Genomic DNA, 27885 nt, shown 5'->3' with positions numbered 1-27885 from the left:
ATACTATATTCTAACCATAAATCTCTCTCTCTCTGTCTTTCTCTCTCTCACGCTCTCTGTGTATGTTAGGAGTGTGGTATGCCCAGGCATTGGAGGTGTCTACAGGGAAGGTTCCTTTTGTGGAAGTTTTGAATGGAAGTTCTGTGCTCTTACCCTGCACTTACACAAGTTGCATAGGGATAAAAAATCTGTTCTTTAACTGGCATTTCAGGAGCAATGGAACATTGCATAAGGTGAGACCCCCAATTTATCTCTCAACTGGTCTAACAAAGCACTGCTCAAACTCATTAGGGCTGTGTATTGGCAAGTGCCTCCCGATACAATACGTATCACGATAGATGGGTCACGATACAATATATTGCTATGCATTTCGAAATGATACACATTTGAGATATATTGCAATACTGTTAATAGAAAATGTCAGAAGTAGAGCTAGACAAACAACATCTGGGGTTTACTGTAAAGATAAGTCCATGATGTGCGATGCATAGACGTTTAGTTCAGAGGTTTCACAGTTCCCAAACTGTGAATTGCACCCCTCAAGTTTGTAGCAAAGGGGAATAAGTTGGGTCACGCAAGTCACTTGGCGGTTGTGGTGCATTACAGTTAAAAGAATGAAAATTGGCAGTATAAAACCCTTGGTTCTTCTGTGCTGTAAATGCGCTGGTGTCACATCTGTGAAAGCACAATAAATGGTATTGTTACTTTTTGAAATAAACTTTTTGTCTAATGCACTGCAGTAGCCAAGTGACTGGTGCGTCATGACTTGCGAAGCTTACAAACAGCATTTATTTTACATAACTCATTACTTCATGACTTATTTTTAAAACCAAAAAACACCCACACATCAGCTCTGAGGGCTCAAAGCGGTGTTATATTTCTCGCCATGCTCGCTTCCACTTACTTTTGGCTGTATGTACATGGCATGATTTAAAAAATGTCACTATCGAAAAATAAAAAATTGAGGTGGTTACATGTATCAATATTTTTGCACCACCCTAAAGTACATTATACTGTACATAACAGTAACATACAAAAAGGAAATTCTCTCCATAATGCATTTGAATAATGAAGTCATGCAGCTACTTTTTTACATGTTTGCTATTATTTTAGCCAGGTGATCCCAAAGTTATAGAGGTTTTTCCCTCAGGTGTGTACGTGTAACCACATGTCTAGTACATGACATTAACTACTGCTTGAACAAGTTTGTGCTTCATTATTTTAAAACTTTTTTTGTTATATAGACTAATCTGTTGACATATGTACTGTAGCTTGATTCCTTCAGCAAATTTAAAACTATGGCTTAGGTGTCCAAATTCTATTATGAGGTCACTGAACGTGATGTTTTTTTTATCTCATCAGCTTTGTGAAGCTCTCATTCCAGCTGAAGGCATAGAACCAAAGATGCATATCGATCACAACCGGGTGGAGTTTGTTGGCTCCAGTAAGCGAAGTAACATCTCCATACTTCTGCACAATGTAACCTTTGAGGACCAGGGAGAGTACATCTGCTTCGCCCGTAATGAAAAGGAAAAATATCGGAACCACAGTGCTGTCTTCACTCTTTATGTAGTGGAAGAATGTGAGTCAATATGCACACAGGGATCGAAATAAGAACATTAAAATGTTGAATCTCTTCATTCACCTCTAGACACTTCCAACATAAAGATGCCAATAAGAGACAAAATAGAAGATTAGATTACACTTTACAGTGTAATTAATCTAGTTATAGATTTTGGTACTGAGTAATAAAAATGTATTTTTTAATTACATGTACTTACTGTAGGGTTAGGAATAGGGTGTGGTGTGGTGTAGGGGTAGTTACATGTAATAATTAGTGGTGGGCATAGATTAATTTTTTTAATCTAGATTAATCTAGATTAATTCCAAGATTAATCTAGATTAATCTAGATTAAAATGGCTCATTTGAATTCTGCCGAAGGCATCCAGAATATGTGTGCTACCCAAATAATGACTAAAAGTAAGTCTTTGAGAACGGGTGTCTCAAGCCAGGTGGCGCATTAGACCAGGGGCTCATCTCCTGTTTCCAAAATGCATCACAAACTGCTTGAGAAAGCTGTTCTACTATGATAATTGGTGATGAAAATTAAATTATGTTCAATAAGATGAACTTGTGTTTACTTCCGCATTAGCTAAGGGATGATTTGCGTTTAGGTGGTACTTGAGACTGGAAGAGCTCCTACAGTACATTTACATTTAGTCATTTAGCAGACGCTTTTATCCAAAGCGACTTACAAAGAGTGAGGGAGCAACAAGCGATATGTCATACAGGAGCCATAATACATTAGATCTCAATACAAAGTTACTGGTTTCAACTAAAGCTAGACCACTACCTGTTGAGAGAAAGTGTTTTTTTAAACCAATTCCGCATTGCACAAGGTGCAAACAACCTTAGTCTTGTCGATGTTTCTATTGGGAAGCTTCTTAAAAATTAATATTTCCTGAAGCAAACCCCGCGGCTTCATAGCTGCATCCATGATAGCACGTCACGTTTGATGCGGTAATTTCACAGTAACGTTATGTTGTGTTCAGACCAAACGCGAATGGCGCCTCAAGCGCGAGTGATTTATATGTTAATGCAAACAGCCAATAGACCTACTTGCTGCGCGAATCGCGCGAATGAAGCCCTGCTTATGAGATGATGAGGCGGCTTCTGCTTCCGCGAATCACGCGAGTTGAAAAATCTCGTTCTCGCCCCGTACAGTGCAGTTAAGCTGGTATACATCCGCGCTAAAATATCAAGGTGAAAGTCATCATAGCTTGCGTAGTATAGACCCAGCTCCCAACCCAACTTTGAGAATAGATTAACGGCGACATTTTTTTTATCGCGCGATAACGCCGTTAACGGCCCACCACTAGTAATAATGCACGATTAATAGTAAATACTAAGGTGAATACATGTTACAAGTGTTACAAGGGCACTGTAAAATAAAGTTTTACCGAACAATATTGTTTAGACTTTTCCTCATTTATTTATTTAGATCTTTGGGCAATATATGGGTGGTTCAACTGATAGAGACACCATTTTACTTATATTTTCATTTCAGAAATGCATGTCAGGAAGCCAAAGCAGGATTTAGGTGCTTATCAGATTTGTTTAACAAATCCACATGTGAATCAAATATACAGTAATTATCAACAATAAAACAGGGAATGCACTGTTAAAAAAAACTGTAAAAAACTGACATTTTCTGGCAGCTTTGGCACCAGAAATGAACCGTAAAATAACTTTTTTGTTTGTTTCCTGTAAAATTCCATTTTCCACCTTTGTTCTTGTGAATTTGCGTTTTTTTCTGTACATTTTACATCATACGTGAAAATACAGTAAAATTATTACAGTCTCTGAAATTATGGGTTTTTTACAGTGTAGGTCTTTCTCACAAAGCCATTAAAAAATCATGGCAGTGATGCCTTTAAATATAAAATATATAATTTTATAATATAAATGATAATTATAAAGACATTTGTACATACCTTGTGCAAAGAATAATTATTGTCTGCAAATAATGACAAAATGTAAATGTAACATATAGTGAATTAATTTTGTATGTTTTAATTTAAACATTACATTATATTATTTTATATTATTTAAACTTTTATATTTTAAACTAATATTATTAAATAGAAAATACCTATCATGAATAAAATATTTCAAATTAGATTAATAAACAAATGCTCATTAAAAACAATACACCGTAATTAACGCAATAATAAATGATTTATTATTGATGGGTGATTTCATTTTACTGCCAACCACCAATGAATCCAATGATTTTATTTTGACGTGCACAACACTGGCAGATGTACACACACGGAGGCTCGCCAGGACAGTTCTTGTCATAACATAATGTTAAATGTTTTAAAATCTATTTTAAAAGGCAAGTGACTGTACAAGTCAGCATTACCATGCGTGTAAATCATTGAAGAATGTCGACTGAAAGAAGAGCTTATTCAGTTAACTTCTGCGATTTTATTCCTACATGTACTCCTGAAGGCTTCCGTAAATAATTAGTTTGTTTTGCTTAACTACAGGATAGATTTGATATTGCAACATACAGAAACTACAAAAGAACATGGATAACAAAAAAAACAAAAATGTGTTAGACATGACAAACCCCAAACACCTCACAGTATATTGTGAAACATGCTATGCAAAAGTTTTTCATTGAACCTAAAATGTATCAAAGAATACTGTACAAGACACTGATGACTTACAGTAAAAGATATTACTGTCACTCACCATTGCATATGTGCTGATGGTGACATGACAGTAAAAGTTAGTTGATTTACAAAATGTATGAAAATGTTACAATATCACATGCTGTGTGACATATCCCGTATCTTGCTGCCTTGTCTTTGCAGTAAAAGTAGTGGACAACACATTGACAGTCGTCATTGTGTCTGTGCTGGGAGGCGCCATAGGTCTGATCGTCCTCATCATGGTTATTAAAGCTGTGGTTGTGGCTGTTCTCAGCAAGGTCCAGGAGAAGAAGTAAGTCACAGAGTTTCTGCTTTTCTCCCCATTTAAAAACAATTCAATTGTTCATTCATTCTAGTCATAAAGTACATTATCTTAATTTTATTGGGTGAAATATTAAACTCTAAGTTTTAAAAGATGTTTCTACCTTTTCCACAATATCAAAATCACTTTAACTTAAGGGAGGAATAGAAATTATTGAACTACTTTCCCATAATTATTTTTCTTTGGATCCTATTCCACTGCTTAACTCTACATTTACTCTACATGCACATTAAACTACATTTATCATATTTTCTTTCATGTTTTGATATTTATTTTAAAAGCAGTTGCATGGACCCCTAGTAAGCATGCTGACAACATGCAATAGGCACAAGTCATAAAAATAATCCAATGGCAAGAAAAGGCTTCACAGTCTGTTAACTGGATTGTTTTATAGTTTTTTTGTCTGTGTGTTATTCTGAGCACATACAGCAATGTAACATCTCACATACCTCCATCATAACTCAACGCCTTACTATAACAGAATGAAAAAATCTGCTGTCAACTTCTAGTCTTATTTCTGTTAAAACCGTGATGTCACCCATGCTAACAGAATAGAACCACAGTGGTCTGGTAACTTTGACAGGAGCCCAGTGATAGCCAAATAAATGTCAACAAATACCATTCTGTCATTCAGGGTAAATGTCAATAACATAGCATTCTGAGTGATGAATTTTCAATCAGATAAGGGTCAAACTCTCCCAAGACAAGTCTGACATCTCCAGAACATACTGTGCCATCCAGGAGAACGTAAAGCACAGTTAACCTAAACATCCTTACCCTAGATGTTGAACAATGAATGAGAAATGTCTCTGGAATGCTTTTTACAAACTGAATATAATCAAGATTTGTAAACTATGTGAGTTTGATAGAATGTCATTAATTTGTTTGTTGGTTGGTAAATTATGCTTCAGAGCATTTTAATGATTCTGGAATGACACCTGCAACCGATTTTTCAAGCGGTTTATTATTCAAAGTATATGTTTCATAGACCCTCAAAGTGTTACGTTGTAGCTTTAAATATGCCTTTTCTCATTTTGTCCCATCTTTTCTCTTTATCTTCCAGTAAAGATTGCCTTGTGAGCTCAACAGGGAACGACAACACAGAAAATGGCCTCCCTGCCTCCAAAGCGGACACCAAAGCGACACCAAAGGCATGAAGAGAACTATGTATGTGTACATATATGAGCACACGTTTATATGTACACATGCATAGGTACATGTATACATGTACAGATCGAGCGAACGTCATAACAATGGACAGTTTATTCTTATTATCTTATAAAAAAATGCTACGTATAAATATGTGAAGAAATAAATCATATATTTTAGATTGGGCTTGAGGAAAAACATGAGATGCCACGGGCTGGATCATACACCATGACCTCAACAACAACAAAAAAACTGTACAGAAAGCATTGATTGATTGATGTTGCATTGGTGTGCCTCCATTCTGCTCTGACTTACCTGTGACACAAACTCAGAAACTGCCTTGTACAAACTGCCATATCTGTTCAATGCTTCACAGCAAAGAGAACCACGTAACCGAATGTTTGCGAAAACTTCCAGTGTGACTTTACACACCTTTACACTGCATTCCAGACGTTCCCGAGTCGATACGAATGCTTTTTTGGAGGAATAACAGACACATTAAAGCAGAACATAACCACCGGTGCCTCATACAGTAGAATTGGAAAATGTTTACCACAAACCCAAGCAGCTAAAACACAGATTTTAACCACTCCCAGTGATTTTACAAGTGATTATTAGGTCATAAAGAGCAGGATGTGAGGGCACCACTAAGCCAGAAATATACTCTACACAACTATACACATACATATGCAATGCGAGAGCTTGGTTCTGTTTTACATAAATGTGCATCGGTGTGAAGAACCTTTGTACTCCTGGGGCGATAGTGGGGAAGTTTTTGCTCTGCCATCATAGCGATATGCTATGTGTTTTGCTTTTGAAGTATGTCATAATGCAGTCACACAGGAATGTGAGCTGGAAGCTATTGTGTTCGTATGTTTGTGTAGAGTATGTTTAAGTCCTACAGTTGTTTAAAGGTAAAAGACCTTCCACAGATGCAGATATAAGGGGTCTACTGTATATATCCAGGATCCAGTCCTGCGCTGTATTGTTTTCTTTTGATGTTTTCTTTTCTGCTTTAGATAAAACACAGGTGCCTGTAAACGCTTTAAGCTCCACATGCTTCCTTGGAGCCTTCAAATGCTATAGAAATAACATCATTAAATGACTCTCGCTTAAGACGCAAAAAATAAATAAAACTACAAAAAAATCTTCAACACAAAAATAAATAAAAAGACAATCCCCAGAAACCAACTCCCTGTAGAAAAAGAATGCTGCTGCTTTTAACAATTATAACCAATAACTTTTCTTAAACGCATGTGAACAATTTGATACATCTAGTGTATGTTTCCATTGCTCCAGACTGTGTTTTTCTGTCTTTTCTAACGTGATCCGGACTTGGACTATCAGTGCTTGTATGCAATGCCACTCTTGCTAGTACGTCTTGTAGGCTATGTGTTTAACATACAGTGTAGTTCACCGGTAAAGCATATTGTGCCGTCCAAATGTCACAGCTAGGGTACCAACCATATTCATATCTCAAAGTTGTTTAATTTCGACTTGGGATCTGATTAGCATGCTAGCAAATAACTTCTGCGTGCTTAGCTGCACTTAATAAAGACACTTACTATTCTTTACAGATGCAATGCAAAGGCTACTTGTTCCATCATACTATAAAGATCAAAATAATTCTGAGAGAAAATACAACAGTAATGACTCTCGATATGGGTTTTTCTCGATAAAGGTTAAAACTAGCATTTAGCCTAAAACTCTCATAGGCTACTTGGATTAATGACCAGCCTGATGCTAATTCGAATCATTTTTGCAAATATAAAATGAACTTTGTTTATCAAAACAAGTCAATATTTACAATATTTCAATTATTTAGGACTCAATGCTCGAAATGCAGAACAGTTAGAGGAACATGGAGGATTCACTTTTGCTTCTGTCGGACTGTGTAAACACACGGCTATCATTCAAATCCATGTTTCCGAATCAGGTGCGTGTAAATGTATCGACAACTTCATCACATGCAATGAATGTCACTTTGCAATTACGCCGCAAAAAATGCAACAAAACCCTCACTCGTCTTCCCGCCATAACCCAAAGATGAATGTACGTGGTAGTTGAAGTTATGGCATAACAAGAGGGATTGTTTCTGGGCACTTTATTAATGTACATACAGTAAACGTGACTGTGTTTAGAATGCTATTATAATCTAGGGCGAAAAGCCATGCAGGGATTTTGCGCAAGATATTTGAATATACTGCTGAATGCCTGTTGTGGTGTTACTGGGATATGAAATATATGGTAACATATGAACAGGAATAGATAGTTTGAATGTGTGCACATATTTAGAAGTCTTCCAAAACACTTGACTCTCGTTTAGAAATCAGGGGCTTCTGCAATCTCAACAGTTTGGAAAGCTATTGACAGAGCAGCATGACATCTTTTATTTGTGGGAATGACGTTTGTTAATCTGAATCACTACATTAATTGAATTGTTTCTACCATAAAATAAAATAAATGTTTGTCCATCAGTTAAACAGAGTTAAATTTGAGTTTCAATGAAAAACAAAACAGGTTTGAAGCAATATTTAGGTAAATCATGACATCATTTTATTTTCAGGTGAACTGTTCCTTTAAATGGTGTTCATGAATAAGAGAAAAGGTTTAATGCTGCTCTGTATGTCAGGTGCACTTTTACAGATGTATTGTAGGTCATGTGGCTCGTGTTCAGTGTCCTGTCTGTTGATGAGAATCCAGCTGTTGTCATATTTTAGCTTGATCCGAACGTCTGGAGGCAGTGTTGGTGTCTCCATCACTTGCTCTTTCAGACACAAACACACAACGGCTAGTCAATTATTAGGAGATCTCACTTAGCCTTTTGAATTCATTTATGGTTGAATTTTTTAATAATTTTGTGCTACTTGCAGCTTTGTTGCCTTTTGTGATTCGCAGTTTGTTTTTAAACTGACGCATGAAAAGATTACGTAGGGCGGCAATACTGTAAAAACAAAAGAAAGACAAAAGTAACAAAATAAGAAATAGTCCATGTTGGCTTAAAATAGTGGACTGTTGTATGGACAGAAAGCAATGTGAACTGATCTTCATCAGATTTCTTTAGGATTATTATTATAATATTGCCTTTTCTTGTTCTGAAGTTTGAACTATTTTGCTATTCCATTTTTTTTTGCTTTTATACAGATTTTCAACTTTGCTTTAGGATATTTATTGATTTGGTGTGTACCTGTTTAGCTGTTTAGCCATCTAGATGTGTGTTTTCTTGATATGAGAGGTTACTGTATGTCTACAGGAATGGCTGGAATTCAATTGCTGGGAAATCTGGGATCGGTTAATAAAGTCTTCGCATTAAAAGTAGGCTGCATATAAGCAGTGATGCAGTGCATTACACACATTCGCATGTCTCCAATGTGTTTCTCTGTGGATCTTTGCACTTGAAGGGACATCGCAGGGACATTTAAAGAGACAAGCAGGGGCGGACTTAGTCATTTGGGGGCCCTAAGCGATTTCAGGCATGGGGCCCCCAACAGTCGTAATATGCACCCTTTTAAAACCCTTATTTTGCCATCTCGTTCTCAAAACGTTTTCTCTACATTTTTAAATAAACTGTATGTCACTTACTATCTGTAAATAATTTGTCTCAAGGTTAAATAAAAAAATCACAAATAAAAAACTAAATTCCCAAACAAGCTATTTACAACATTTGATATTATTAATGTGGTCTTGAGACCTTTCATGCATTTTTAGAAGACAAATCTCTACAGTTATTATACCCATCTCCACTGTACAGATTGATCCAGTCACCAAAGAATCGACAACAAACGCAAACTACACTATGATTTTTTACACTGTAAACTGTGACAACAGCACATTGTCATTTTCCGGGGCCGGGAGAAAGCACACCTGTGTGTCTGGGGGGATAGAGGCTACTGGAGCTGCTGTGGGAGCAGCACTGACTTTGTTAGCTCTGAGTGACGTTTGTGTGAAAAAACAAGAGACTTTTGGAAGTTTTGCCACATTCATTTTTCTCTCTTCTTTTTTGACTCCGCTGGGGTACATGGGTTTCATTATATACTTAATCTCCCGCTGGCAAATTTCCTCTTGCACTTCTAAGTTCTAACCGTCTCTGTCTCCCCTCCCGTCTGCCGTTAAGTTCTCATACTCTGGCCACTGAGCTGTTGACGTAGGTGAATAACTAATAGATTGTTTCAAAGCAGAGGGAGGCAAATTCACGCAGATGTTGTGATAGTGTTACATTTTAATGATTGTATCTATCTTGTAATCTATGTATTGTATCTTCCTGACCATACAAAATATGATAGAAAACTAATATGTTATACATGCTGTATATAAACTTCTGGGTATTTGTTGAAGGCCCCATGGTTTCCTGGGGCCCTAAGCGGCCGCTTACCTCGCTTATTGGTTAAATCTTTCCCTGTGCTCAAGCCCAAATCGCTGTCTCACTTATCACAATGCATGCAACATTTACAGCTAGAATAAATATCTGCATTTCGATCTTGGTTAAAGAAAGTATCTATATACAGTATATAAGACTTGGAATACTTCAAATGTGCTTTATATGCACCTGTCTTTTCTCTGTATTTTGCAGTGAGAATTTGCTCTTCTTAAAAAAAGACATTTTCCAATGTCACAAATCCTCTTGCACTCTTTTAAGATTCTTGTACTATATTTATTGGAGAGTTTGCCGATCTGAAAATTTGATCCTATTCAGGCACAGAATTTTATTTTTTAAACGTTGGCTAAGAAAATATTGACTCTAAACTAGATTTCACTGCCTGGGTGACTGACTCATTCTCACTGCCAAGCCAAGAGACGATCAACACATTCCAAGACACCCTGTCTCCCTCTGGTGGATTTTAACACTTACGACCATTTAAAAAAGTATTCCAGTCACACTTGCTGTGTTTAGAATTAGAAAACTGCATACAGTACACACTGAACGACGGATACGATTTTGAAAATTGTAATATGAAATAAAATCCATAAAAAGATCAAATACAAAGCTAGCCGTCAATACTAGTCAACAACAGTGGCAAATTCAAGGTGAGAACAATTGTGTTGTATTCTACACAGTGTTTTGCTGTATATTATACATTATAACAAATAAAGTAAGTCCTCCTGAAATTCAAAGCTTAGCATACAGCAAAAACAGTTCTAGTAGTATGATAATGCTGTTCTGAAATTTACACAAAAGAAGTTTAAACGTTAATATATTTTAAGTGTACAATAAGTATTCTTTGTACACTTAATAGACTAGACACATTTAAAAGTAATAAAAGATTAGTAAAATCGAGACAGCCTACATTTTTTCAAAGCTTCTCTGTACCCTGCTGTATATCACCCATCAGTGCAGAAAGTTCCCTTTATTTTAATTCACTTCCAGTCTGTTTTTGAGAAAGGATCATAGAAACGTTTGAATAATGAGCGACCTGCTAGATTTTCATCACCGCCTCCGACCTTGCACTTTAAAGGCTTACAAGCACAGACATCACGTACTCAGAAAGCAAAAGGAACAAAAGAACATTTGTGTACAGCTGTTTGTCTTTAAATTTCCCTTTGTACCAACATCTGTCATATTCTCTTCTCATAACCATGCACCTCAGTAGATTTCTCTGGATTGTATAGAATAAACTAATAAACAACATATAAAATAAAGGTTTGCATAAAAATATTACTTGTGTTTGTTGTCTTTTGACTACTATAGTGAGTCAAATTTGTTATCCATTGGGAAGTTAGTAGTCAGACACGAAACTTACTGTTTACCCATTTTATTACAATAAATCGATATGACCAACAGAACAAAATGTGTACAATATTTACAAAGAAATAACCTTAACTTTTACAATGAGGGTAAATTCAGTTTATCAAATGCTTGCATCAACACCCTATTTACACATTTACCATACATCACAAAACAATGTCAATAAATTAACAAAAATCAAAGTATACAAAACCATGTATATTTTTAATTAAAATAAAAAACATGCTTTTTCTGATCTTTTTAACAAATATTGAAAGCTATTTGAGTTTCACAACCCAATGCGAATAATTTAATACTAATCCACAATCGTTCATGTAAACATGATTCAATGACCATGCACACAGCAGCTAATTTCGTGTCACTCCTGTTTCGGGTGTTTAAACCCGTCTTCTGTTCTCACAAAATGTGAGTATTTCCAAATGTGGCATTCCACAACTATCACTCCTGAAGAATTCAAAGTGAGAACTGATTTTCATTCAAACAGCATATGAACATAAGTGTAGAAATCCTGTTCAAAAAAACATACAATTTTCCGGCAGCTGGGGCGACAAAAAAACACTGAAAGATTTCCACGGAAAATGTTTCATGTTTTTCTTGTAAATTTTCTGCAATTAAAAGGTTCTCTTTACCGTATTTCAAAAAAACGTGAAATTAGGTAAAAACACTGAAATTCAGTTTTTTACATTGTACGTGAAAAATCTGTAAAAACAGAAATTTTCTAGCAGCTTGAGCCACAGATAGTATCGTATACGTTTTTTATATTTATTGTGTTTTACCGTATTTCAAAAATACGTGAAAAATCTTTTAAAAACAGTTAAATGCTGTAAAACAAATGTTTACTGCTTGGTGCTACATACATTAAAACAGTTATCTGTCTAGAATACATTCATTTGAAAAAAACTTGTAATCGTATGAAGAATCATAGCAACTTCAGTTGTGATTGCTATGTCTCGAGTACTCAAACATAGTTTGCAGTTGTCATGCCCAAAACTACAATATGCACAGTATGAGGTCTCTATATCACATACCACAAAAAATGTAGAATTACGTTTCTTACGATACTTCAAATGCATCACATGGATGCTCTACTGCATGTTAAAGGCACCAATGTATTTTTTGGCAGAGCAAAGCAGATCAAGGTTTTGGCATCTTGTAGATAAAACAGCACTCTCTTGTGGCTGTTGAATGCATTTTACTGTGATTCAAACTGACAAAAGTGCATTGCTGCAGTTCACAGAAAGAGTGAATTCATTAATGTCTCCTTTAGTATTTAGTGTGCAGAGGCATACATCATTTATAACAGTGTGCAAAATTATACTTATGGCACCTTCAATTGTTTCACAAGACCCTGAGCGCAGAACAAAGATTCCCACAACATTCCTTTAGGTTTCCAAAGATTAAATTATATTCTGAATTCCAAGTTTTAAACCATATACTGTATGTATAGTGCACATTTTTTTCTCTTTTTGCGTACTGAAGATCTCTGGGAATCCATGTTGTGGGTTTGTCCGAGTGTGTCCTTTTTCCCAAACTCATGGAAACTCCTAAGAGTATTGGACAAGCATTAATATTTACAGTCCCATGGCTACATAGACATTCAAGTGCAATACTGTTTTTCCAATAACACCTCAAGTTTCTCAAAGTCTTACCTGCATGACTGAGTGGACCCAGTCGATCATCTGGTCCATGTTGGTATAAACACCAGGATGACCTGCCCTGGCACAGCCATGACCCCAGCTCACCACCCCCACCAACATCCAACGCCCAGATGAATATACCAAAGGACCACCACTATCACCCTGAGAGAGAGAGAATACAAGAGGCTATTGTTTAATACCCCAATAACGCTTATCAGTTAGGCACATCATATACTGTAACCGTACAGAGAAAACAAGAAGACTGTCCTCTCCTGGCACACATACCTGGCACGCATCTACATTGCCCTCTAGATAACCCGCACAGATCATCCTGAGAGTTATGCTAGAACCATACACTTTGGAACATATGTCTCTGTCTACGAGAGGGACGTCAGCCTTCTGTAGGTTTGAAGATAAACTTCCTGCAGAAAAACATCCAGATCATCTTGAACCATGACTTGATGAAAGTGAATTTGATATTAAGGATGTATGAAGATTCAGTGATAAGAAGGGATAAAGCAAACCTTTTTCCTTCACATGTCCCCAGCCAGTTACAAAAAAGTTGACTCCTGCTTTGAGGCCAAGGTCCTGAGGAGGAAGGCACACGGGCCTACGGGTTTCTAAATATAATGAAATTAAACATTACATTTACAGGTACAATTGAAGTTTTTTTGTAAACAAGTTTTGCGTTGAATTTAAATATACAATTAAATATTGTACCTTTTATCCAAAACTGCTACAGTATGCAGTTAGTACGATGCATTTAAGCAATACATTTTTCAGTGTGTGCGATTTTTTCATTTTTTTTTCATTTTAATTACTTTAAACAAAAACTAAACAAGAAGTGAATAAAATGTGGTGTAATGGTGTTTATGATTATTATTTATGATATTCTTTTTATGAAACTTTTAATTGATTAAAAAGATAAAAGCATATAAGAAGTGTATAAAATAAGGGGTGATAGTGTTTATTTATTATTATTATTATTATTTATTATGTCATTTTTTATGAAACATTTTAATAAATAATAATAAAACGCATAAAAATGTGTATAAAAGGTGGTGGAATGGTGTTTATTTTTTTTCATTTAAAAGACAAAATAACACAACATCCAGTTTTTACATTTAAGCTAAATCAGACTGATTTTATCAATTTTTTTAACTCTACTTCAAAACATGTCAAACATTCAAATTGTGCTGAGTAAAAAATGAATATTAATTTGTTTTATTGGAGTATAGGAGGATTATTATCTTGAAAATGTTGTTGTTGCAAAAAATGAATTGGAATTTTGGGTCAAAATGTTGACACATGTTACAGAATACAACATAATGAGCATTTAGATTTAGAAAAATAAAATATGTCATTTTTTTCCAGTGCTATATAAACCAAAACTACTTTTAACATCATGTTTTACAGTATAATTATTATACATGTGACTTTGATGACACCATATTAAAAAAAATGTAAAAGTCATTTCTTTTAATTCTAAAATCTTGATGCTCAAAGTATCAAAATATTTGCATAAAATATTAATGAGGGCAAGCTCAATATAAGCTTTATATATAATATTTAATAATATAAGCTGTCTCTAGTGTACTTTAAGGCATAACAACTTCAATGCGAGTGAGAGTAAAATGAGAGTAATGCAGGAAAAAAGGTTGAATTTCTGGCTGACAGGATTGTACTATTGTCTTGTGGTGAATGTCATTGTGTCAAAGGAAAGCCATTCATTCTAACTTTTCATCATACTCATGTCATATTCAAGCATCTTAACTTATAATCAGCAAGTCATGTGCATGCACGTGTGGATGACATACCTCCAACAGTAATAGGAGCTTGAAGTCTTATCATGGCTATGTCATAGTCATTCCGTGATGAGGTGTATTCTCTGTTGAGGATGATCTTGTCCACAGCAGAAGCCCCAGAAGAGCCCAGATATGTGATTCCAGAGACCACTTTCCATCTGCCCAAATCCTTCCTCCCTTCGCTAAAAAACACAGTAGCAATTTGCATTTTTACGTACTTGTACGTTTTGATAATTGTAACTTCATTAAATTGTTACTTTAATTGATAAACTGAGCTTTGAGGCAGCAACTTCTTTGAGAACTGGTGAATCATTTTCTTTGTCTGATTCTTTTTAATGAATCAACTAGTACATAAATATGACTCAACATTTGGTGCTCTGATCTAGTCTAATTCAGTAACTCACTTTATACACAGTTAAAGCATCTTACAAATGCATTAATATAAATGTGGCTCATGGTGACATAAGGGTGAGTTAATATAGACAGAACTGTCAATGTGGTAAAACTTTCTGTTTTGAACAAGATGAATAACAAAATTCAGGCAGCAAGATTCTAAAACCGGGTAAACTTGTTTTAGTCAAGTAATACTTTCTGTGTTTGAACGATAACAGCTCAATCACTGACATGAGCTGACTCATATGTTCCTCTTCCTCAAATAGAGTGTACGCACATGAGCGTGAGCTATGAACAAAGGAGGTGTGAAAAAGCATTAGTTGTTATGAAATTTATTTTTATCGGGCTATTGAGTTGTCAAAAGCTTGAATGAATGAATGAATAAATGAAATGAGTTTCAAAAGCACCCTGTCACATTGTTGGAAAACAATTTGTTTCATTCTATTGTGATCGAATTTTTAGTTCATAAAGTTGAAGGTTATACAACAGCATAACTAGGACAGAATATGGTCATTGTATATGTTGGTTACACACCTAAAAACTTGGCATAGATAGTACACACTTGTCAAATCAGATTTTCTTTTAAATCATCAGCTCCTTGGCAGACTGATCTATGGTCTGAACTGAGCATTTCAAATGTTCTGTACCCACCCGTTAAAGCAGTGGGCGGCAGTGACCACCCAGCGTGGAGACACTAGTGATCCTCCACATGTGTGTTGACCGCTGTGCTGCAGACTGATCTGCCAGGGCCAGTTCTCAATGATCGCATTCTGTCCACCAACAATCCGTTCCTGGCTCGGGCTCACGCCACAGTCAGCTGGAAACAAAACAAGAATCATTAAAAAAGTCATTCAGTTTTTAAAAAAGAGGCCGACGTAAAATGTGTCCCATATGCAGATAAAAGTCTCAGTCTTTCTCAGTGTACACACTTTTGTCTTTCACACGGTTGTTTCTTTTAACAAAACATGTCATGGCATGATACGTTGTTCATTCTGATTCACTTCAAGACATTCTGCATGACTGACTGTGTGAGTTATTTGATGTTTATCTTTAGTGTTGTGTTTGTTTGTGTTTGTTGGGTTATTGACTCATCCGCTAATAGGTTGTTGATTTAGGACACTGTAGACCATGCAATTACCTGAGCATGCCAACGCAACAACTGTACTGCATACTGTGCTGAGGATAAGGAAAAAGAGAAAGTTTTATTTTCCTCATTCACAAACATGATAAGGGTTCCAGTGCATTTTTATGTGAAGTGAAAAAAACATGTCATTTTTTATTTAAAATGAACACAACTTCATTGTCTAATTCAATGATATTTGTGTGTCTGGGTGTTTTTGGGGATCACTGTATATACATATATGTACTTACCGATCTGAAACAGTGGAGAGGAAAGTCTGTTGTTTACTTGAGCCCACAATGCAGAAAGATGACTTTATATCAAAGTTTAAAGGTGCTGTTGGAACTCTGCTGTACGATGGTGCACTAAGAACAGAAACATGACAAAAGTTTGCATTTCAAAAATCTTTAAAATGATTTGCAATTTTATCTATTTATCTGAATTACAGACCCCATGAAATGGAATTTGAGTTCACGTGGCATCTTTAAACAGAAAATTGAAACAGAAAGTTTCAGGACAGAGGCTTGTTTGAAGGTGCCCTGTTATATGCTGGTTTGGTATGTTTTGATGCTGGTTTGCTGGTTTGTGCTGGTTTAAGCTTCTCATGTGAAAGTTTAAGCTGGTCATGTGCTTGTTTAAGGTGGTCATGTGCTGGTCCTTAGCTGGTTTAAACTGGTCAAACCAGCATCGCAACATACCTAACCCAACATATGCTGTTTTTTCAACAGGGCATCTAGTGGTGAGTTTGCAAATTGCATCCAACGGCTCACTCCACCGAAGCACTATGGCTGACAGAGAACTAAGATGTTGCCACATTTTTGCTTTGAAGGAGATCATGTATTTACTAGTGTTGTATTTGGTGGCCTGTTTTAATTTTACTTTTATTCTAGTCTTTGTGCCATACTGTCATTTTAGCTTTTATTAGTTTTGGTCACGTTCGTACTCTTTTTAGTCTAGTCAAGTTTAAGGACTAAGGGTCTGAGCGTTTTAGGCTTATTTTAGTCAGAATTATCCATGACTATTTTCATCTAGTTTCAGTCAACACAAACTGATGACGTTTTAGTCGACGGAAATTGTATTTTAGTCTCTTTTTTTGTAATGCAATTGTATTTAACCCAGTCAGTTTAAGTACCAAGTAGTATAGACGAAACCAAAATTTTATTTTAGCCAAACCCATTTCAAACAAGGTTATCTTATTATATTTTTTTAACTTTTTAGTCTCAAGAATACATCCAATACAGACACGGAAGACACTCTGATTTAAATGAATAGCCATCGGTGCGGGTGGGAATCTCTAGGCATGTCACAATGCCATTTGATTACGATTGAGAGGGCTGATCTGACGATCTAAGGGATAATGAAATTATACTATTTAAATATGTCATCTAGCACTTCATTATTTAAGAAGTAATTCTGTCAATAGATCTTTTGAAAAATGAACCATTGGACCTTAAAAAAAGCATTAATATTTTTGCAATGCCTAATAGAGCGATTACATTTTACAATACGTTATTAATTTTACAATTAAATTAAATTTACATCAGTATATGTGTTTTCTGGGTTTAAACCAATGACCTTTTCATTGCAAAGTTTGACTTCTTGGGGTCTTTAAAGTCTGCATTATTTATTTTGGCTAAAACTTACGATGTGTATCCGAGAATTTGACAAGCGGTCTGTGCATGTTCTTGGCTGAATCCCTCTGCACATACACTTCTCCAGTTATTGCTAACAGGGTTGTAAACCTGTAGTAGATTACGATATGAGATCAGCCGTACTATGGAGTGGAAACAAAGACAACAATTGAAAACTTTTTCATCCTACTACACTACATACAGTACGGTGTATACTGTAATTATCCATAAATATACATTTTACAACATATAAATGTAAAACATATGAAAGACAGCTAAAATGTTTTCAAATAATATGAACATTTACATAGGAAAATGACAGGTTAAAGAAAAAGTCCAGGTTAGGAGATTATGTTTTGTTTATCTCTTAACTGATGTGCGTATCTTTCCATGCATGTCTCTAGGCGGGTATGAAGGCATGTGTACACATGCAAATCTACATGCGTGTTATTACAGGTGACTTACAGGGGAATGTGGAGTTGGTTCCAAACTTTGTGACACAGGCTGACTCATCTTCTGCTCCGCTGCAGTCCTCTTTACCATCGCAAGCCTTCGCCAAAGGAATGAACTTAACCGACTTAGAGCAAAAGTAATACTTGCTTTCGATCAGCTGCTTGACTGTGCCAAGACAATGGATGATTTAGACAAAGAAACAAGAAAAAAGATCAGCAACTGAGTTCAGACAAATCTGTTTGTGTTTTATGAGTCCTAATAGTTAAAAGGCAGTTGAAATATACTGATATTGACAATAGCTGTGATATTAAGAACTCTGAGCAGTGGTTTTGTATTAAAACATATATGATATGAATGTAAATATTTTAGTGCCATTGTTTGGTTGGCACATTAACACGCTAGGTGGTGGTTTTATACTGTTTAATGTTTTGCCTTAAGAGCATCAATGGAAACAAACTTTAGATTGACCACAAATGAGAAAACAAACAAGAAAGAATTTGACTGATGGCATCATGTATTAAGAGATATCACAATAAAACCAATGCAGTGATTTTTTTTGCCTCGTGTAGTGAAAATATATAAAATAGTATATGATATTGTGACTGCACTACAGATCAAAGGTGTGACTAAAATATTTTTGCTAAAGGAACAAACTAACAAATTAATATTTCATGATATAGGCCTTTAGCTTCAAGCAATAGTTACAAACCATTCCTCCATAAAACACAAACGTTTAAATGTTTAACATATTTTATAACACATATCATTTTCTGTGTGAACTAGACATTCACAGTCATGTTAGGTGGGTGTCATGATTACTCACTAAAGTAAGCAGCCACAGCCAGGATGGCGAGTACGACCAAAACTATCAGGATTATAATAAAGATCTTTTTTATGGAGAACTTTTTCTCCTTCTGGGCCTTTGGAGCTTTCATGGCTCTTCTGTGTTTTCCCGGACGTGGTACTATAGAGGGAAATAGGAAAGAGAATCAGTCTGGTTTATTTCTCGTAAGACACCCACTGGAATATCAGGTATGACAATGACATGTGTTTACGATAAATGTCTTATTCAATAGACCAACTAGCCAGGATACTTTACCTTGCTCTTTTGGGTTCAATGGTCTCGTATTCTCTTCAGGCACCTGAGTTTGACCCTGAGAAAAAGAAAAAGAGGAGGAAGTAAAGACACAGAAATGAGAGGAAAGAGAGTGGGCAGTTGTGAGAAAATTCTGTTGTTTCCATTAACACACATGCCCTGTGGCTTTCTGACTCAACTGTACATCTCTGTATCACTTTCTGTGTGACTGATTTTCTGATTTGCAAACTCTTCCTTGTAAACTGTCCTACTGTTTAGTTTTGGTCTAAAGTTACATGGCGAGCTGTAAGAAAACTTATATAAATGAGATACAAGGAGATACATAATATGTTTCCACTCGCTGTTTCAAACTGTTGATCACTTCTGTCCATGACATTATCATTCAAGCACAAGAAGGCCCACTAACACAAAAAATAAGATATATAGTATTTTGTGAAAGTGTTTGACTACAATTAACATTTATATTTTTAAATAAATCTGTGGAAACAGATCACGTTTAACATTTTGAACAAGAATAGGTAACAACATGAAATGCTGTACTATGCAGCTCTATTTACGCGTCACTATGCAAACGTAGCCAAATTTGTGGTATTGACCATTCTGCGATAGGAGATTTTGCAAAAACTTTTGAGTTCATGCATTATTCATGTCATGAAATCAGATCTAAACAAAGACATTTGAGGATGTAGGTATATTTTCACTTTCATGCTAGTAATATGCTTGAATGATGATTTTTACTGTTGGTGTCAGATTTTTTATGACAAATATGACATCATTATACGTATGAATGTATTACATATATTTTGAATAGTGTAGTCTTAGTCTTCCCAGCTGTTGATCTGGTCTGGTTATGTCAAACGTTGATATGGAAAATTAAATGAGTCCCATGGTTGCCCTGCATAGAGACCAGTGTATCCACATTTCTCTTGTGTATCTATGCAAATTCCTCCCTCTGTCTGATTTAATTTTCATATTAGATAGCTTCTGGTAAACCAGAGGTTTGCTGGTTGACTTCATCGAAACTATAGTTACACCACATTTAATTAGTTTGTGTTTTTCAGATAATGTAGAAGGTGCTTTTTTCATTGCATTTATAAGTCTTTTAAGCATCTGGACACAGATTTTTACATTTTCTTATACCGAATATGTTTAAGCATTCTGAGTCTTTTGTGTTCATGTCATTGTGAATTGTTTGAAATCACTCTCCGGACTATGAGATTATATAAAATGAAACCTAATGTAAGCCTGCTTGTCAAACAGAGACTAACACTTACTATCTGTCAAACGATGATTCCAGGCAGTTCAGTCACCCACTAATAAACACACAAAACACCAGCCAAAACAAACAACCAGGTCCAAACTAACACATTCATCTTCTCAGATATAAAACCGACACAAAATGAATGCTGAGCGCTACGGGTTTAGCTACTTTACTGTGGGCCTCACAATAACATCTTTTCTATCGGTGAAGATTAATGTGTAAATCATATCCACCTATACAAAGCCTTTATATCAACAAGTATATTTGTCAACAGAACAGAGCCATTACATTTTTATTTTATTTTATGATGTTGAAATTGAGATATTACTGATCAGTTGTGTTAAACACATACAAGATCATTTTTATTAGATAATTGGGCTCTATTGAAACAATGTATCAATAAAGTTTGACCTATAGAATTTGTGATATTCACATGCATGTTGAATAAGTCCTTACTTTAGGTCACATGTTAACAGCAAATTGCTCACTTGATTTAAAACAAATTCAGTGTATGTAATGAGTTAAAGCTGATTTGTCTTAATGGTATAATATATGCCAATCATGAGTCTTTAACAATAAAAGGGTGTCATTGGGTGTCACAAAGAATTCATTCTGCCCAGGTGCAGAGGTTTACCTTCCAACATGAACTACTTTTAAGAATGTGGTGTGACAGGCTATGAATTTGTGAGATTGTGCTGGTGCATATGTACAGTACAACAAACAATAGCTTTGTCCTTGTCAACTCACATAAAAGAAGTTATGCTTACACAAAACAGTCAGCATACATGACATGCATCCATCATGCGAAACTGTTCCACAGCATCATCGAATATTAGAGCCGGGTTTTGGGGTGTGTTTGTTTAAAAGTTAGTGAACCATTGTGACACAACGTATTGCCCTTTTTCAAAGACGATCATAATTAATAATGTCTTGTACAATGCCCTCAGGACACTCCTTTGGTGCGCATTCATATTTGTATACATACATTTATTTTGTGGGAGTAATGATGTTGTTTTATTTATAGTTAAATTTTCTTGTTGTTTTTTATTTGTTTTGTGGGGTTTATGAATACTTGAAGTTTTATTATAATCATCTATTTCATATATATTTTTATATGCATTTTATTTAACATTTGTATAATGTTCATGTTTTGTTACTGAGCCAATGTTCACCGGTCTGCTCGACCCACAGCATAATCACATTCATGAAAAAAGATGATATTTAAAAATGTACACTGTAAAAAAACTTTAGAATTATTTATTATCATAAATTCATTTTAAAAACAAAATGTATATCCTCTACATGGAAAGTGTATTTACATGTTAAGATAATGAAATTGGAACCCGTAGTTCCCCTTTTCAAATAGTGAACCATATAAATAGTGCCATAGTGACAGAGAGAATCAGAGATTAAAAATAGAACCTGAAAGTGCAAATTCATCTAAACGGATCATTATCGCATGAGGAGATCAGGGCGAGTCACCCAGAGCAAAATAACACAATAGGGTTTAGAGACAGAAACCTGGAGGAAAGGATAGAAAAATTTCAGGCATTCACTAATCTTAAATGTAAATGAACCATATTGTGTTGATGCACAGACCAAAGGATTTCAAACCAGACAGGGAGGGAAACAAAATAAACACAATCTAGTAAAACAAGATCATCTATTTGTGACCTAAGATTGACAATTGACTGGAAGCTTACTTTCAAACAATGTCCAATGCCATGTAGAAAAATGATTCATAGTTGAAAGTTCAATAACAAGCTGGCCCTTCCAGTATATCTGAATCTATGAGAATACTCACAGAAAAGTGTCAAAAAAGACAAAATATGTATTTAAAAAAACTTATCCAGCATAAAACAAAATTTCAAAGCAAATTCTAGTTGATATTTCTTCTAGTTTCAAAGTGAATATGGTCAGTTTGCTTGGTTTTGTCATTTACATTTATTTGGCAGACGCTTTTAACCAGAAATAACTTACAGGCATTTCAAGGTAAATGTGTGTGTGTGTGTGTGTGTGTGGAAATTGAACTTTGAACTGCAGCACAATGTGCCAACATCTAAGCTACAGGAACAACATTGAATCATTGAAAGACTGGTTTGACAGAAAACGACACCTGTGTAGCTGAGCCCGTGTTGACTGTTTGCTATTTTAAGTGCTGTTAGAATCAGACCGCTCATGACCTGAAGAGACTTGCTGACTACATCTGACTGATCCAAATTTCCTTCAGGTGAGGTCAAAGGTGACTGATGCCAAATCAGATTAAATACACGGACCAACCAGACAATAAAACTGCAGTTCAGCTTTTGTAAATAACTTCTCTGTTAGCAGGAATACAGAACTCATCCGGATCTTTCACAGAAACCTGTTTTTAGATCTATTCAAATGACTTAAATGCAAAGTAGGCCAAAGAAGGTAACAATGCTTAAGTAGTAATGACAAAGCATACAAGCCTCCAAAAGGTTTAGTTTGAAATACTTAAACACGGTGCAGAAGTAAAGCAGCAGAGTGATTGATAAAGATGTGCTGGTCTTGCAATCTTCAAAACAAAAATCCAGTTTTGTTCGTTTAAAATGTAAAAGTCACGTGGAAAGCTAATAGGCTATAGATGATAACACTAACAACCAAACGAAACTGCAAACAATGCTCACCATGTATTCATGAAAAGATTTTTGGGTAATCCTGTATACGTTATATGAGTTTCAAGCTAAATTAAGAATTTAAAATATAAAGCAAATGATCGACAGAAGGTACAATTCAAAGGAATGACGTTTAACGCAATATTATGTATAAAGCATAGCCTATAGGGCATAAATGCAAATTGGCCCATTCTTCCACAGCATTTACGACTCCTTTACCTACTATAAACCTCCAAATTCACTTTCGAAGATACAAAAACATCTGTGTTTTTTACATGCATTTACTATATTCTTTGTTTCTTAACCATCTCGAGCATGCCGCTTTTGATTATGTCACACAAGTCAAAGCAAACAAAACCTCCTTACACACTCACCTTCATTGTTTTACTGTTGACGTGTTCTTGCAATCTGCTGGTGGAAGCGCCCACAGCAGATTGGGCAGTTGAGATCACACTAGCCACTTTTACGCCTACACGATTATTCCTAACTATCTGATCTCTTTCCTCAGTATTCCTTTAAACAACCACTGTTACCTGATCTACCTGAGCTCTGTTTCAATCTCGCTCTGCTAGACTGTGTTTAAAAGGTTCCGCCCAGCTGACTTCAGTTCTGTGTAGATTTGTTTGGAGCATCTCATCCCCCGTCCCAAATCCTCACCTATGTAACCCTACACCTCCGCCCATCTACATAGATCCTCCCTCTTCTCTCTTGCATTCACTTCCTCCTCATGATGTCTGGGAGGGATTACAAATTGACGAGGGATTATGCAGACATTGACACCTCATACTTGGTATGCGGAGGAAAAATAGTTTTACATATCCCGGATCTACTGTTTCTATGAACCTCTGACTGTTAGTTTATCAGCATTATGATGACAGTGTTTTTCAGGTTTTCAAATGAGGACAGCTCACACAATACGATGTGTCACCAAATTAACTGGATTTGGAAATTAGAGATTTTCACCGTAAACATCACGCCGCATTGTCATTCCAGAGTTGAGGATACGTCACTTTTTATTCACAGACGACACTGTATTTTACAATATTTAAATATTAAATAAATAGATCAATTAGGCTTTTGTTGTTGGACATTTTAAAGTCTGCTTGATGTTCATGACTGTCAAATCGTGTTCACATTTGATTCGCTTCATTCCATGTCAGTTCAATCCAGTTCCATTATTGTCCTAGCTTAAATGCCGACAAATTTGTTGCTGGGTTTTAGCTATTTGGGTCATTATTGCCGTGACAACAAGTCTAAACCTGTTAGTTCTGGTGCATGTTTCCAAAATTTGACAGCTTTCGGTCTTTCTAATGAGGAGTAAAGATACTCAACAAAACAATCCACAAGTTTGCAATTATACACAGCCGGAAATTCACAAAGCACACGTTCATGTACTCTTTTTTTAAAACTGAAACCACCTGAACTTGATTGTAGAATAAACTTTGCTCTGGTCACACACAGCAACATCAGCCAAAGAATGAATCATTTATAGCTCCTATAACCTAGTCAATCTGATGAAAAAGTCTGTAAAGTTCACTTTGACAACTCTGATGCACTTCTTATTTAACCCCTTCACACCTCCCTTTGTGCAAAACTATACAGTTGATATTAAAGGAATTGTTCACCTTCAAAACCTTCATTTATTCACCCCTTTGTCATATATTAAACCTCTGTGATTTTCTTTCCTATGCAGAACACAAAAGTAGATATTTTGAAAAATGTTGCCAACCAAAAACCGTTGCTACCCATTGACTTCTATTGTCTCGACACAAAACCAGTGCAAGTCAATGGAGAGCAACAGTTACCAACATTTTTCAAAATATCTTCTTTGGGGTTCTGTGTGAACAATTCCTTTAACTTCTCTCTAATAGTAAAGAGATGAACCTAAAAAAAAACATTTTATGACAATAAGGCTACAATGGACAACACGACTGAAGCATCATAAATTTGTGTTTTACAGGACCTAAACAGTAGATAAAGAACTGATTGTGACATGTGGTAATGTCATCATGCTTCTGTTTAGGGTCAGGTCAAAATTTGACCCCTGTGGTTGATGAACGTGACCCCATATACCTTTTTGGGAACACTCGGTGACAAGTGAAACTCAAAAGTGAAACTCAATGACAAGACTTCTCTTTAACCCAAAGAGAGCTGACAGTTGTTTACCATGGCTTTAACACCTCATTGAAGCCAGCATGTTTATCTGCCACTATTATGATGTAGAGATACTAACCTGCCAAGTGTGCAAATGACTCACACTGTCTTTATATTTCAAATTAGTCTTAAATTGAACAAGAATGTGAAAAACAATGGTGACAAAACTGGAAAAGAATGCTGCTCGGTATATATATATATAAATAAAACTGATGAATGTTATTATTGCTTATATATGATTGATTTTTGACCTTTACGGATCAATGCATGTTTTTGGATTATATCTGACTGATCATTTATCACAACAGATTGCCTAAGATGACACCATTTTGAAATTTTTAATATTTCAAAATCTTTCTTTGTGTGTTTCCAGTTTCTTTAACAAGCCCATGCTGATAAACACTTTACATACATCCTTCCGGAAGCACATAGACGCACCTTTTAATGACAGTCTAAAGGAAGTTTTTGCATAATAATTGTTGTGATCTAATTTATCTATTAAAAGGCTCACAAAGCAAGAAGTCCAGTCTACATATTAATAATATGATAATACTTTGACAATTTTATAATTTTTTTCTAGAATTCATCACAAATACATAAAAATTCTGGAATTTGAACTAAGACTGTCTTTAAAAAAAATCAATACATCTATATGTCAATATAAATTATATTACTCAAAACAGTTTGTAACTTACTGGTTTATAGAAATCTCATGAAGTTTGTTCCAAAAGGGATCTAAGCCGAATTAAAACAGCAAGTTGTGTTGCATCCCGGATCTTTCCCTCTCTGTGTCTTACTTCCTTTTTGGTCTTTGAGGGAGGGAGTCTTTCATTCGTAGAGCAAACACGCACCTTAAATCCACACCTGTGTACGACCCCTGCTTCTTTCTCTCTATTTATCAGGAGCTGTGACGGGTTTTTTAACAGGAAGTTTTTTAATCATTAAATCTCATCGTTTACAGAAATTACCTTGTATGAAATCAGATATAAGGAAGTGTTAATGGTTATCTAAGTTTGTGTGTGTGGTGAATTACTCTCAATTCATGTCTTGACATATGATATAGAGGAAAATGGGCTCACTTTACTTAGCAGTATTCCACAGAATCTGTGTGGGAGGAGTTATCTATTGTAGGTACTGTACGCCAGATGAGTTACATTCAAAGTAAACCCTATAGAATAGCAACCAAAACAATTAAAGGGGTGTTTTAAACCGGGTGTGTTTCAAATTTGTAAAAGACTTATTTATTCTCCTAAAAGTTTGCCCAAGATTTATTAATGTAGGCTATGTGTACAGGCAGGGGTTTGCATGGTGGGCATAGGTTGGGATGGCAAAGATCCAGAAGTGAGCGGGGGAACTGCAGGCTGAACCGGACTGGAGGTAGGCGGGACCAAATTGAATGCCAGCTGGATAGGACAGGATGCAGGCTGGACCGGACTGGAACGCCGGCTGCTGGACATGGATCGGGCTAGGTGACGGCCCAGACTTGTGGCAGGTGGGAGAGAAACGCCAGGGACTGTGGCTGGCCATGGAATAGACACATTGGAAGCCGGCTCCCACAACTTTTAAAAATGCTGAGTTAAAAGAAAGTGGTAGATTTCAATGTACTCAAGGATTAAAAAAATAAAAGACAACATTTATTTATGAAATGGAGTAGAAAAGTATGATGTGCTTTATAATGTTGGGAAGTTTTATTTTGTCCAAAGTAAAAACCCTCTTATAGATGTGGCGAGAGCAGTGAAGTGAAGATTTGTTAACTAAACGACCAAGCCACCTGGAATACACCGGGAAAGATCAGACACACAGGTTCTATGCCAAAGATGGGGTAAGAAATATAGAAAAATAAAGTTATTTTATTAAAAATGACGAAAACAAGTTTTAAGAAAAATTAAAATATAACACATATTATTATTGTAAAATAATACCCCAATAATGTACAGTTTATAATGATGTAGGCGATAGTTTTGCTTGCAGCCAGAAGAGGCTCTTATTTAATAAACGCTCGCATTTGTGGCATTTGAGGAAGGGACAAACAACATACCCATGTCATATGGTTTGGAGGATAAAAACTTTCGAAACATCACCAGTTTGATTTTCATTAGCAATGGTCATTACATGAATTATTAAATTGCGAAAGTTAAAAATATGTATTTAATATCCAGATATCATACTAAACAACCGGATGATATTGCATCAATGGAGAAATTAAGTATTAAATAACTAAAAGCAATAAAATAAAGTCATATACCTTTGTCTTGAAAATT

The 27885-nt window shown here is 35.6% G+C and overlaps 2 protein-coding genes across 2 annotated transcripts in view; one reads left to right on the top strand and one right to left on the bottom strand.

Moving 5' to 3' along the window:
• The window catches only part of scn4ba (sodium channel, voltage-gated, type IV, beta a), a 30458-nt gene extending 19112 nt beyond the window's left edge, over positions 1–11346 (top strand). The window contains exons 2-5 of the mRNA XM_056756680.1: positions 70–233; positions 1363–1582; positions 4384–4513; positions 5607–11346. Coding sequence (XP_056612658.1) covers positions 70–233; positions 1363–1582; positions 4384–4513; positions 5607–5700 — 608 coding nt within the window. The 3' untranslated portion in view covers positions 5701–11346. The remainder of the gene's footprint in view (positions 1–69; positions 234–1362; positions 1583–4383; positions 4514–5606) is intronic.
• Positions 11347–11426: 80 nt separating this feature from the next.
• Positions 11427–24127, bottom strand: tmprss4a (transmembrane serine protease 4a). The gene is made up of 13 exons (XM_056756679.1): positions 23845–24127; positions 19574–19628; positions 19298–19438; positions 18487–18639; positions 18035–18164; positions 16642–16755; positions 16409–16446; positions 15922–16087; positions 14890–15059; positions 13597–13692; positions 13358–13494; positions 13085–13234; positions 11427–12979 (listed from the first exon to the last, which is right to left on the bottom strand). Exons 1-13 carry the CDS (start codon positions 23848–23850, stop codon positions 12968–12970), a joined length of 1368 nt encoding a protein of 455 aa, XP_056612657.1. The 5' UTR covers positions 23851–24127; the 3' UTR covers positions 11427–12967.
• Positions 24128–27885: the final 3758 nt, after the last annotated feature.

The sequence above is a fragment of the Triplophysa dalaica genome, chromosome 9 (genome assembly GCF_015846415.1).
Source record: "Triplophysa dalaica isolate WHDGS20190420 chromosome 9, ASM1584641v1, whole genome shotgun sequence".
In the NCBI taxonomy this organism is placed as follows: Eukaryota; Metazoa; Chordata; class Actinopteri; order Cypriniformes; family Nemacheilidae; genus Triplophysa; species Triplophysa dalaica.
Note: the sequence above shows the minus strand (reverse complement) of the source record. Positions and strands in the feature narration are given on the sequence as shown.

What these genes read in the sequence shown, in the direction of transcription:
- tmprss4a (XM_056756679.1), bottom strand. An exon ending in ATTGAACCCAAAAGAGCAAG is followed by an intron (nt 19,439 to 19,573) that starts GTAAAGTATCCT and finishes TTCCCTCTATAG; the next exon opens with TACCACGTCCGGGAAAACAC. An exon ending in GGGACATGTGAAGGAAAAAG is followed by an intron (nt 13,495 to 13,596) that starts GTTTGCTTTATC and finishes GTTTTTCTGCAG; the next exon opens with GAAGTTTATCTTCAAACCTA.